General features: G+C 33.9%; 1 protein-coding gene across 1 annotated transcript in view; it reads right to left on the bottom strand.

Moving 5' to 3' along the window:
• LOC114338059 (neuroligin-1-like) overlaps positions 1 to 1,790 on the bottom strand; it is a 472,731-nt gene extending 470,941 nt beyond the window's left edge. Inside the window, exon 1 of the mRNA XM_050649228.1 lies at positions 1,760 to 1,790. Coding sequence (XP_050505185.1) covers positions 1,760 to 1,790 — 31 coding nt within the window. The remainder of the gene's footprint in view (positions 1 to 1,759) is intronic.
• Positions 1,791 to 14,567: the final 12,777 nt, after the last annotated feature.

Here is a 14,567-nt window from a genome sequence, read left to right as displayed (position 1 = left end):
TACGTTTTAATGTTGTCAGAAAACAGGAAAAAAATGTTTGTTTGACAAATAAATATTGTTTTTCGCTTAAATTCAATGTTAAAGCTTCCACCCACCTGTCTCTTGCCAGTTTGAACATTTCGTTTAAGCGAAAATCAATGTTTATTTGTCAAATAAAATTTTTTTCTGTTTTCTGACAGTAGTAAAATGCATTTCGAATTAAATAAATTACATACATTCTTCTTTTTGTCTCAATTTTTTTAATTAAAAATATTTTTTTAACTCCCTGCATAAATAATTATGTTAATATTTACATACGTGAATAGATAATTCAATACCCTTTCAAATAAGCTATCACATGACCCCTATTCTCATTTAAAAAAATCATCGATTACGTCATCACGCGTAGACGGATGACGTCACTAGTATGACATATATTCCAAAAAATCGTAATTTAAAAATAAAAATCGACCTGTTTCGGGATTTTTCCTTAAAGTCGTCGGTTTACGAAATAGAATTCATGCGTTACTTTATGGACGCACTGTATAATCTGGTGTAATAGTCTGGGCAGATTATCGGAGAATAGGCCATTTTTGGAAAAAGTTATTTAGCAGCAATTTTATTGCTGTAATCGAATATTATAAATTCTATATATTTCTAATGTAGGTATGCAAAACCGACGGTTCGAAAATTACCATCCTATTGTTTATATCTTCTCCGTACATCCGTACATGTTCGTGAACTTTGACGGGTTGTATCTCAGGAACCACTCATCGCAACTAAACGTCTTTTCTTTTAAAAGAACCGTCCTGTCGCCTTACTTTCAATAGCGTTTTCATAATTTAACTTAATTTAACAGTTGTCGAGATATTGTATTTGTTTATAAGCCAACAAATTGTTTATAATTTTAAAATATTCCTGAGGCCGCTAAATTGGTCCAATTTCAAGTCTGTAAAGTACATTAGATAGGCATAATGACTTTGTATACAAAAATCATAGTTATTCTTTTCTATGATAAGCATTACAGTGATTATAGCGACCGTGAATTGTTAAATAACAATTTAATTGTTGCTAAACTGTTCCTTTCATTTCCATCGGCTTCTGGAAATATAATCTATACCAAAATGGCTTTATGTCACCAAGTTATTTAATTATTGATTACAGAAAATTTTAGTTGAAAATTAAAGATTTATTTGGAAAAACCCACGTTTTCTGAAGAAAATTTTCGTCGAAGTAAATCGGGAAAAACCTGTCTCTATGCAGAATTTAATTACGGTGAATTTGAGTGTTTTTGGTGTAAATTAAAATCTTTGGAGTTATAGAGCAATAATTGAAAAAAACAAGATGTGGGGGCACCATTTTGTTTATAGAAAAAGTAGCACACTATCTGCGGACTTTGCACACCTATATTATTAATAAACAGGGTGTTTCATTAAAAATTGTTCATATCGTAACTGGAGAAACCCCAGCACAAAATACGAGGATTTAGCCCAAAACACTCAAATAAAATATTTCTCATTACCGAGATACATAGTGTTTTATTACAAATATTCTAAAATTATTTTCGCGCATGGTTCAAGCACCTTTTAATATTTTTTGTTCAAACTTGACACAGAGTTTACACATTTTAGTGTACTTTAACTAGTCTTAACAGATAGTTTTGCGCTGTTACCAGAGGCGTGCTGTAGGGATATATACTTCATTTTCGCCCCCTTTTCCCCTCACAATCTACGCCACTGTCGTGATAATCATTTTAGCATGTTTTTTGATTACTTGTTACTTTTTACCTTAATATCATCCTTTTGTCTCATTGCGAAAAACTAAGTAGTTTTCAAGTTATTTGCGTTTAAAGATAATGGATTCCATGAGACTATGTACCTACTTTGGCTTGGTCTTTGTCACTATGTCCGGGGAGCGTATTTCCGTTTGCGTGTCCATTTCAAGACATTGCGGTTTTGAAACGGACACCAAAACGGTGATACATAATATCTAGTTCCAAAAAGGTGTTGATTTGAAAGCGCCAACCCCCGAAATGTGCACGGGTTTGTACCGAAACATGTGGCGTTGGAATTCTACAAACAATTGCATAGAACTAATAGGTCTATTATTCGTTGCACGTGTTGTTTATCAACTTAGCTTTGAGGGTCGTGTTGTGTATTTAAGTTTAAGTAAATTATTTAAGGTGCATTCGTAACTCGTTCGATCCATGGTATTTTCAAAATCCTTCTATTGCACCATATCTCAAATGCTTCCAACTTCTTTATGTTGTCTACTTTCAGTATCCATCTTTCCATTCCATACAAAAAAGTCGAGAACAGGTAGCATGTTACGGCTCTTATTTTCAGCTCCAGAGAAAGGTCTCGATTAAAAAACATTTTTTTCATCTTTATAAATGCTTTTCTTGCAATTTCGATTCGAGTCCTGATTTTTCTTCCTTGGTCGTTGTTTTCTGTTACCCAGGTTCCCAGATATTTGTAGTTATTCACTATTTCTACTTGTTTTCCCTCGATATCTAGCCTTCCTATTGTATGTTGCTTAGAATTAATCATGAACTTGGTTTTCTTAACGTTCATTCGTAGTCCATATTTTATACTGACTTCATGTAATCCATTTTGGGTACTACTCGTTGCAGTGCTTCTAAACTGTCTGCAAAAATAGCGGTGTAGTCTGCGAATCTTATGTTTTTCAAGAATTTTCCGTTTATTTATATACCCCGCTCTTCCTCTGATATTGCTTCTTTAAAAATAGCTTTAAAAATAGCTAAAAATATGTTTGCTGAACAATAATTGTTTAGCTGTAACTAAAATATGTTTTTAACCCTTAACTGGTCCGGCGTCGTCTGACAGACGATTCAATAATTTTGATTATTTTTTATTGGAAATTGGCACCGCCCACAGGCAAGTCGTTCTATCTAATCCTAAAACTATTGGAGCTTGACAAGTGGGTGTATTTGAGACAAGTTTCTCTCAGTTCCTAAAAAGTTATCGCAACAGTTAGGTTGAGAGTAGTTTCTCAGACGACGCCGGACCGTTGGTGTCACTTTTTTGTGTTCATACTTGGAGTTCAAGAAGAACAAGAGGATGTTCTTATTTTAGAAAAACGCAAGATTTGCAGTTTATGTCCTTGTAGAAAGCGCAGGATGACAAAATACCTGTGCTTGCGTTGCAAAAAGCCTGTTTGTTTGGGATGTACAAAACCACTACCTATGTAAAAATTGCATATAAAATAGGTAAAGTTTGACTGATGCTGGAAACAAACATTTTTGATCGATTTTTATTTTACCTAGTTTTTTGTTTAGTGTGCAGTTTTAGCATCTATCCCAGCAATACATTTTGTTTTTCATGTTGTTTTTTATATTTTTTTTATTTACTTTACAAAACTATGTACTTTTTCACAAATATTTGTGCGGATTTCAGTTTTATTTTAATATTTTTTCTTAACCCAAATAACGCCCAAATTTAATACGTTCACTTTTATATAAACATATCAAGGTATGTTTGTAACATTTATTTATATAAAAAAATTATTTTTGAATGTTGTTTGGCTTTCTTAAAGACAGTAGTTTCGCAGACGACGCCGGACCAGTTACGCTACTGCTACAGTACCGGACCAGTTAAGGGTTAATATACATGACACTTTTAGTACCTATATTGTTGTGCATTACTACAAAATGTATACGTATCGTAATAGTTTATTTTGACAAGATATTTTGGCACTACTTTGCGTTTTTTGAAAAATTATAAAGAAAAAAAGAAGGTAACTTTGGTAACAAAATTGTTTTATTTCCACAGATCCAATGAATGATAATTTGTTATTCTGCAGATAGGAGCTATTTGTGATAAACAGTTCAAATAAAATAAAATAATGTTACAACTTGACACGTATTTGTAATAATTTTAGGCACGAAATTCTTTTAGAAACCAGTGCGCATTTCAAAATTAAACGTCTTGAAATGCACACGTGTTTGAAAGCAGATATGCTCCGCCGTTTACGTGCCGATTTCAAAACTACCCGGTCTTGAAATGAACACGGAAACGTAAATACGCGTCCGGGGAATTTTGTAATCCATTCTAAATATACTTCCGGATTACGTAGACACTTAAAATTTTTAGAAGAGCCCAGAACTTAATTAAATGCAATATTTAATAGCTTTTGTATAGATGCATTGAGTTTCATTTTTTATTTTAATCCATTTTAAATATAAATAATATAATGACATTTAGATCTAACTTATACGTCAAATATTTCTCAATATATGAAATCAAATATTGGTCTAGTGACTAGGATACCTGGCTTTCACCAAAAAGGCTCGGATTCGAATCCCGGTATCGGAAAAAATTTTTGTTTTTAAAATTGACATTTTGATTTGAAAAATAATTGTTTTATTACAATTTTTATATTGTGTCCTATAAATAATAAAAACATGGTGTAATAAAAAGTTATTTTTTTACAAAAGTTTAATTATTTCATATAACCTAGATAGTTTTTACAATGACTCCACAGTCTTCTTGTATAGAATAAGACTAGCCGAAAAAATGAAAAACGAACCTACAGGATCGCCTGAAGAAATGTATAACACTCTTAAAACGTATCTACACGAAGCGGCAAATGAGGCTGTAGGAGAAAAATCATTAGTAGAAACACGGAAAAACTACTGGTGGAACGAGGAACTAGAGGATCTTATAAAACAAAAGAAAGAACTTTATATTAAATGGCTAACCTCACAAGATCTAGAAGACCGACAAATTTACAAAAGGTACTGCTATATGGTCAAGAAGCAAGTAGCGAAAACTAAAAACGAATTCTGGGACAGAAAATGCCATGAGATTGACAGATTATTAGGGAGCTCAAAATCTAGAGAAGCCTGGAAAACTGTAAGAACCCTCAAAACTAATAGAAACGAAAAAGTAACGATAGACCCAATTGGACAAGAAACGTGGAAAAACTATTATGCAGACTTACTAACTGAGAAAAGAGAGAAATTTAAGAATGTTAATTACGACTTCCAAATGACTCAGAATAACTGTGATCCATTTACACTAAAGGAAATCAAACAAGCATTATCGAAAATGAAAAACAATAAAGCTCCTGGGCCCGGAGGTATACCTGTGGAACTCTTTAAATTTTCCCCGGATGTAGTATTGGAAAACTTGACGAAAATATTTAATAAATGCCTGAATGGAGATAAGATACCATCCGAATGGAAAACTGCAAGCATAAGCTCCATACACAAGAAAGGGAATAAACATGACTGCACAAACTACAGAGGACTCAGTGTTATAGCTTCCGCAGGTAGACTGTACGGCAGAATACTACGAGATAGAATAGAAAGTCAATATGAGGACTGGGAGGAGCAGAGTGGTTTTCGAGCAGAAAGATCGTGTATTGATAACCTGTTTTGTATAAAACAATTAATTGAAAAATCACTAGCATATGGAAGTCAGCTACATCTAGTATTTATAGATTTAAGGAAAGCCTATGACAGTGTACTGGTAAATAGAATTTGGAAATCTCTTATAGAGAACAATGTACACCCACAGTACATTAATGCGGTAAAAAGTTTTTACCAAGGAAACAGTAGTTATATAAAAACGAGAGATGGACACTCAGAATACTTTCAGGTTAACAAGGGTCTAAGACAGGGATGCTGCCTGTGCCCTACCCTCTTCAAAATCTATATAAACACGGCTCTGAAGAAATGGTTCAGAAAATTTAAGAAATGGGAGTACAAATAGAAGAGGGTAATCTGACTACTTTGTTATTTGCTGACGATCAGGTGGTTCTAGCGGAGGATACAGAGGACGCTGTTTATATGGTTCGAAAACTGATAGAGGAGTATGAAGATTGGGGTCTGGAAATAAATACAAACAAAACAGAATATATGACAATAGGCTGCACAGGCGAAGACCTAGACTTATTGAAAGTACAGTTACATATGGCTCAGAAATCTGGACAATAAATAAGAAAATGCAGAACCGAATAAACGCAGTAGAGAACAATTTTTGGCCAAGATGCTGTAGATTAACATTACACGATCATGTTAGAACCGATAGAATAAAAGAAATGATGAAGGTGGAAACAACATTAACGGATACGATAGAGAGAAAACAACTATTCTGGTACGGACACATGAGAAGAATGAATGATAAGAGATTACCAATTAAAACCTGGAGGTGGATCCCAAAAAGAAGAAGGAAAAAAGGAAGACCAAAAAAGTCTTGGGAAAAAGGGATCAATATAGCCATGAACAGAAGAAATATAGAAATAGATTCATGGCAAAACAGAAACCAATGGCGTTCGAATTGCGATAAACGGCCTATGATGCTGTAAAACAGTCGCTATATATATTAATTATTTCATTCACAAAGATTATGAAATAGAAACCTACAAAAATAAAAAATTCAGCGATTATTTTGTAATGTCTCTAATTTCCAAATGTGTAGTAAGATTTTTCATCACGTGTTTAATTCTGTTCAATCACATTATTATCACTTATACTGGTATTTAAAAATAATTTTAAATAATATTTTATTGAGATCTTCGTCTGAATATTTTCTAAATTGTGCTGTTTACTTTGGCAAGCTGAAAAACATTAATTGTGATGAATGTCACTGAATGTTTATTTACAAAGACTTGAATTTTGTATGTTAGTAATAAAAAATATTCTTTCGAATATCACACGATAGTAAGAATAAATACGAAAATAATGCTCAAATTTGTTTCTCAAACTTGTCTCCATTCGACAATAGTCACTCGAGCGCTGCGAGCTCTTGTGTGTATTGACAGGCAACAAGTTTTCAAAAAATTGTCGCATTATTTTCAATGTATTCTCACTTTCTTGTGATATTAATGTTGATTATTTCATTCATAGGAGATTCTGACCAATAGAAAGCTACATACATACAAATTAAACTGATAATTTTTGATAATTTCTCGTCGTCACGTATATTACGTCAGATGCCCTTCGTTGCTGTGAAAAAATACATTCAGTGACATTAATGACAATTAATGTTCAAAAATTATAGAAGTGATGACTTTCAACCGTCAAATATTTACAATAACTGTGTGTTTAATTGTACTCATTTATACTTAAATAAATAAATTACAATAAAATTTTGGTTTTGAACAGTTTTATTCATGAAATAATCGCAACAAATTGCACTCGATCTCTAAAATTAATATAGAATTTTTGCCCTCGTGACACTTTGATATAATTTCACTCGCCTTCGGTTCGTGAAATTAAAACTGTCAAAGCGTCACTCGGGAAAAATTCAATAATTTTAGAGCTCTTGTGCAATTACTACTGATAATTTTTTTTAAATTTCCCGTTGTCAAGTATTACGTCAGATGCTCTACGCAAAAATAATGATTCAGTGGCATTAATGACAATTAATGTTTTAATACTTGTCAAGGAGAACACCATGAACAGGTTTAGCAAATATTCAGGCGAAGTTATCAATAAAATAATAATTAAAATGATTTAAAAAGACAGTTTTATTAATGGAATAATCTTACCGTATTACACTGGAGCTCTTAAAAATTTCCGATTTGTTTTGCCCTCGTAACAATTTGACATAATTTTGCTCCTCGAGAAAGTAAAACTGTAAAATTGTCATTGGAGTACAAATTGGTATCTAATTTTAGGGCTCTTGTGTAATTACTATTGATAATTTCCCACATTTAGACGTATCATAGGAGTTTGGCAACCGCCACTGTGACAGAAGAATTTTATAAAATTCTCCTGTGACAGTTTCACTCCGATACGTCTAAAGGTGAGAAACTATCAATATACAGTGGAACTTGGATATTACGGCCTCGGTAGTTACGTCATCTCGGTTGTAACGTCAATTTTTAATAGGGCCGGCCAAAACCTATTCAATAACATTATTAAAAACCCGGTTTTATCGGCTAAAAATTAGGTAAAACTCATCTATAGCGTCATAAAAATTTAAAGACGGTTGTCATTTTTTTTTATTTTATGAAGGATAAAGTGCAATGGGTTTCCGGTTTGCAAACATTTTTTTTCGGAAAGGGTTGTGCAGAAGAAAATAATTGACTTTTTTCAGCATTAGAGAACTTTTTCATAAAATGTAAGTTTTATATACATAATAGGTTTTATTTCTTATTAATTTTGCCTCGTTAAAATCTTATTTTTTTCTACCTCTTGTATAACGTCACTCTGATATAGCGTCAGTTTTTTACTGGACCCTTCAATGACGCTATAAGCAAGTTCCACTGTAATGTAAATTTATAGCTTCCTATTGATTATTTCATTCATAGAGATTCTGACCAATAGAAACGATACAGAAATAAAAATTACAGCGATTATTTCATTCATAGGAGTTTCTGACCAATAGAAAGCTACAGAAATCTAAATTAAATTGATAATTTTTGATAATTTCCCGTCGTCAAGTATTATAACGTCAGATGCCCTTCGTTGCTACGAAAAAATACATTCAGTGACATTAATGACAATTAATGTTTTAAAAATTATAAAAGTGATGACTACTGATGACATTCAACCGTGAAATATTTATAACAACTGTGTGTTTAATTGTACTAATTTTGTACTTACATAAATAAATTACAATAAAATTTTGGTTTTGAACAGTTTTATTCATGAAATAATCGCAACAAATTGCACTCGATCTCTAAAATTAATATAGAATTTTAGAGCTCTTGTGCAATTACTACTGATAATTTTTGATAATTTCCCGTCGTCAAAGTGTCACTGGGGATACAAATCGATAATTTTAGAGCTCTCGTGTAACTACTACTGATAATTTCATATGTCTACTAGTTTCATCTCTTTTTATTTCACAACGTATTATATTTTCGGTTGTTTTCGGTCTTTTGCGTGCTTTTTCTGGTTATTAGCGCACTCGTCGCTGTATAATATTATATTATATTTAACATTATAGCAAGCAGTATTCTTTATTGTGGCTAAATTGATCAAGCAATTCAAACCCAATAAAAAATGTTTAAATAATAGTATTAAATCAAAGAAGAAATAATTAATCGGTATGATAATTAAATTCATCTTAACATTAAAATAAGAAATAATATAACTTAATTTCATTAAGCTTACAGTTAGAACCATTATTTGTTTTTTCTACTGTTCCAATATTTTACGGTTTTTGGCCACCTGGCTTAATTGGGATTGTTATAAAACACTTGGCGAACAAAATATTTTATAAGCCGGACCAGCGAAAATTAATTAGCTAATTAATACGTTAATTTCCTAAATTATTCCCAAACGAAAAGACCTAATTAAGACAAGCAAAAGGGGAATTAAAGGTCACAGCCCAAAGAAACCTAATATTGTTCTGAAGCTATTTTCTTTTGGCATCTTATGTAATTTACTATTTTATTCAGGAATAAGCGACAATTTTAGCTTGAAATTAAGTTTGTTTGACGTCTTATGCAATTTACTATTTTATTGAGGAATAAGCGATAATTTTAGCTTGAACTAAAGTTTATTTGACATTTAGAATTCCCCTTCAGAAATAGTTATAAAAAATTGCCCAAAGAAACCTAATCCTGCTCTGAAGCTATTTTCTTTTGGCGTCTCATCCAATTCATCCCTTTTGGGCAGGGCACGTCGTCCGCATGCATGAGAATAGAATCCCCAGAAAATTTCTGAATGCAAGAATGCAGGGAAGAAGACCTGTTGGAAGACCTAAAAAGAGATGGGAAGGCGAAGTCGATGAGGATGCCAGGAACTTCCTGGGAACCCGTTCATGGAAAAGAACAGCGGTAAATCGAAATGATTGGAGAAGCTTATTGAAGGCTCGATTTGGGCTGTAGTGTCATTGGATGGATGGATCTCATCCAACTTACTATTTTATTGAGGAATAAGCGACAATTTTAGCTTGAACTCAAGTTTATTTGACGTTTCGACTTCCACTCCAGAAATCGTAATAAAAATAGCCCAAAGAAACCTAATATTATTCTGAAGCTATTTTATTTTGTCGTCTTATGTAATTTACTATCCACAGAGAAGGGCAGTTCTCACCCGTGGCGCACAACACACCTACAAACGACACTACATATACACGAAATTTTCGATTTTCTAAACCTGACTGAATTGAAAATTGGGCCAAATCCCATCTTAAAGTATAGGAAAGGACTCGTCCATCCATATGTTACATTTTGGTCCGAGGGTGTGGATTTTACGGCCCTTCCCATTTAGAGTCTGTTTTTCGTTCTCGTCACAAAAACTCCCAAAAATTTCAAAAACTTAAGCCCGACCTTTGCGGCTTCTGATAGCACAGATCAATATCCTTTCCAACGCATGTTTAATTTTGAAAATCGGTTGTACCATTCAAAAGTTATCGAGCTCAGAATTATGACTCAATTTTTATTTAAAAAAGGGAAAATGTTTGTATGTATGTATGCATGTATGTATATATGTATGTATGTATGTATGTATGTATGTATGTATGTACGTATGTAAGTATGTATGTATGTATGTGTGTGGAAAAGTTACACCGATCTGAATTTTTTTCTCTGTGTTTCAAGAGGGTGTGAGGGCCGATTTAGAACCGGTCTAATTTTTGACTTCTGACTACCCGTAAGCCAGCTAGAGGACTAGGTAGATACAAAATAGCATATTTTTTGGGCGTATATATCTTATGTTCAAGGAGAGACAGGAAAACCGCAAATACACTAAATCAATAAGGTTGAGTTAAGCTTTCAAATGGTGCTTAAGCAATCAACCTGAGACATACACACTGCTCACCATAGCCGAAAAACTGAAAAATTAAACTTTGAAAATTTTGGTTTTTCAATTTTTAAAATTTCAACCTATGAATGGCGCCAATAACTGAAAGTTTGTAGGAGGACTCAGGACGCGTCTAACGGTGTATATCTCATATCTGAGAAAATTCGAATTTTTTAGTTATAGGCTTCATAATTATGATCAAATCTATTTCTTATGAGAAAAACCGTTTTTCAAGCTCAATAATTCCTGTAATACGTTCAGTTATCATACTTGATCTTGGATGCATCAGATACTACTTGTCAATACGTTTTAAACTCATGCTTAGTGATCAACATCACTTCAGCCGTTCAGAAGTTATAGAGCTCCAAAATTATAATTAGTCCAGGAACTGAAACTTTTCACTTCGCAATTTTTACAGAATGGATCGATTTGCTTGAAAATTTAACAATAAGTAGTGGATAGTCCAAGGATCAAAATCTATATGATGCCGAAAGAAGCTTTTACCATGGGGTGGTTGCCACCCCATCTCGAGGGTGGAAATTTTTTATTATATTTTGACCGCAAATGTTGGTGAAAACATTAATTGTAAGCAAAAAATGCTTTATATTTTTTTGATAAAATTAATAGTTTTCGAAAAAAAAAAAAAAAAAAAAAAAAAAAAAAAAGACTAAGTTTTTCAACCTAATAAAAATATTTGTAAATTAAATATTTTTAAAAGATTTTTAATTGAAAAACTTTATTGGCCCATTTCCTGGTGACAACCTCCAAGGCTTCTACAATATGCAAGCCAAATGGATGCTGCAGTGAAGACTAAAGGGAAGGAATTCTACACTATGCAATTCACAACCCCCGTCTGCAGCGTGGTAAAGTTCCAACGGAAAATGGACCTAGTTACTCTATAGGAGTAATACTAATATAAAAATAAAAATGTATACCATTTTTATTCATTCAGTTGCGGTGCGAAACCAAAACTGTCTTAATTTTTACTCAGATCAGAGAGTGCAGCCAGCACCCTTATCGACGATTTCACCTCTTGTTAGAGGTTCATCAGAGACTGCATAGGTTGCTTTTCTCTGGCCCAGGTAAAAATCTTCGACATATCCATCTCCCACCGCAACTGACGAGATGGTAGTAGGTGCCTAGCGGCATCTGCTAAATAAAAGACTAAGTTTTTCAACCTAATAAAAATATTTGTAAATTAAATATTTTTAAAAGATTTTTAATTGAAAAACTTTATTGGCCCATTTCCTGGTGACAACCTCCAAGGCTTCTACAATATGCAAGCCAAATGGATGCTGCAGTGAAGACTAAAGGGAAGGAATTCTACACTATGCAATTCACAACCCCCGTCTGCAGCGTGGTAAAGTTCCAACGGAAAATGGACCTAGTTACTCTATAGGAGTAATACTAATATAAAAATACAAATGTATACCATTTTTATTCATTCAGTTGCAATCTATGCAGTCTCTGATGAACCTCTAACAAGAGGTGAAATCGTCGATAAGGGTGTTGGCTGCACTCTCTGATCTGAGTAAAAATTAAGACAGTTTTGGTTTCGCACCGCAACTGAATGAATAAAAATGGTATACATTTGTATTTTTATATTAGTATTACTCCTATAGAGTAACTAGGTCCATTTTCCGTTGGAACTTTACCACGCTGCAGACGGGGGTTGTGAATTGCATAGTGTAGAATTCCTTCCCTTTAGTCTTCACTGCAGCATCCATTTGGCTTGCATATTGTAGAAGCCTTGGAGGTTGTCACCAGGAAATGGGCCAATAAAGTTTTTCAATTAAAAATCTTTTAAAAATATTTAATTTACAAATATTTTTATTAGGTTGAAAAACTCAGTCTTTTATTTAGCAGATGCCGCTAGGCACCTACTACCATCTCGTCAGTTGCGGTGGGAGATGGATATGTCGAAGATTTTTACCTGGGCCAGAGAAAAGCAACCTATGCAGTCTCTGATGAACCTCTAACAAGAGGTGAAATCGTCGATAAGGGTGCTGGCTGCACTCTCTGATCTGAGTAAAAATTAAGACAGTTTTGGTTTCGCACCGCAACTGAATGAATAAAAATGGTATACATTTTTATTTTTAATAGTTTTCGATTTATTGATTATCGAAACTTAGTTTATATCGAAAAAATCAATGTTATTAATCAGTCATGGTTTATGTACTTGTAGTGGTTAAAATGCTAAGTTTGATTGGGCAATCCGAGTTCATTTGCCGGCCATAATTACATAATTATTAGGATGGCTGGGATATGAACTCGGATTGTCTTATCACTGGTGTCGTAAGTACTAGATCATTTGGGAGAGAATGCGACCAAGGCGACCCCAGAAAACGGCAATTCTCGCTAGTGGCGCACAACCCCTCTACATGCGACACTATATACACGCGATATACACACACGAAATTTTCGATTTTCTAAATCTGACAGAATTAAAAAATTAAAGTTTAGGAAAAGACTCGCCCATCCATATGTGAACATTCCTTTTTTGGTCGTAGGGTGTGGATTTTACGTCTATTCCTATTTAGGGTCGGTTTTTCTTTCTCGTTCTCAAAACTACCAAAAATTTCAAAAATATAAGTTTGACCTTTGCGACTTCTGATAGTACTGATCATTACCTTTCCAACACACATCTAATTTTGAAAATTACCAGAAAACGGCAGTTCTCGCCAGTGGCGCACAACACCCCTACATGCGACACTATATATATACACCAAATTTTCGATTTTTTAAACCTGACTGAATTGAAAATTGAGCCATATCCCATCTTAAAGTTTAGAAAAAGACTCGTCCATCCATATATTACTTATATTACTTCTCCATTTTGGTCCAAGGCTGTGGATTTTACGGCCCTTCCCATTTAGGGTCTGTTTTTCGTTCTCGTCCCCAAAACTCCCAAAAATTTCAAAAACATAAGTTCGACCTTTGCGGCCTCTGATAGCACACCTTTCAAACGCATGTTTAATTTTGAAAATCGGTTGTAGCGTTCAAAAGTTACCGAGCTCAGAATTAGAACTCAATTTTTATTTAAAAAGGGGAAAAATGTTTGTGGATATGTGTATGTATGTATGTATGTATGTGGAAAAGTTACACCGCTCTGAATTTCTTTTTCTGTGTTTCAAGTGGGTGTGAGCGCCGATTCAGAACCGGTGAAATTTTTGACTTCTGACTACCCGTAAGCCAGCTATAGGGCTAGGTAGATACAAAATGGCAAGTTTTTTGGGCGTATATATCTTAGGTTCAAGGATAGACAGGAAAATCGCAAATAAACCACATCAATAGGGTTGAGTTAAGCTTTCAAATGGTGCCTAAGCGATCAAGCTCAGACATACACACGGCTCAGTATAGCCAAAAAATTGAAAAACTAAACTTTGAAAATTTTGGTTTTTCGACAATTACTCAAAATTTCAACCTACGAATTGCGCCAATAACTGAGCGTTTATAGAAGGAGTCTAGGCGAATCTAACGTTGTTTACCTCATATTCGGGAAAATTCGAAATTTTAAGTTATGTATATACACCGTTCTTAGGCGTCAAGGCCCTTCGGTAGGGATCTATGGGGGAGTATCACCGAGCCGCAAGCCCTTATCCCTTGCCGTACTGCTCCATCATAGGTCGATCAGATGCCCGCATATTCCAGTCTAAGCGCCAGATTCATGTTTAGAATTTTATACTGACGCGTTAGCCTTTTTGTTTTTCCGATGGCCTGGCTTGGGCTTGAACTCACGAACCTCACGGCGAAGTGAAGTGCGGGTCAGCCGCTAGTCGCACTGAGCTATCCGATCGACAAATTTTAAGTTATACGCTTCATAAATATGATCAAATCTATTTCCTATGGGGAAAAACGGTTTTTC

This window comes from Diabrotica virgifera, chromosome 4 (genome assembly GCF_917563875.1).
Source record: "Diabrotica virgifera virgifera chromosome 4, PGI_DIABVI_V3a".
Taxonomy (NCBI): Eukaryota; Metazoa; Arthropoda; class Insecta; order Coleoptera; family Chrysomelidae; genus Diabrotica; species Diabrotica virgifera.
This window is presented reverse-complemented; position numbering and strand designations above follow the sequence as displayed.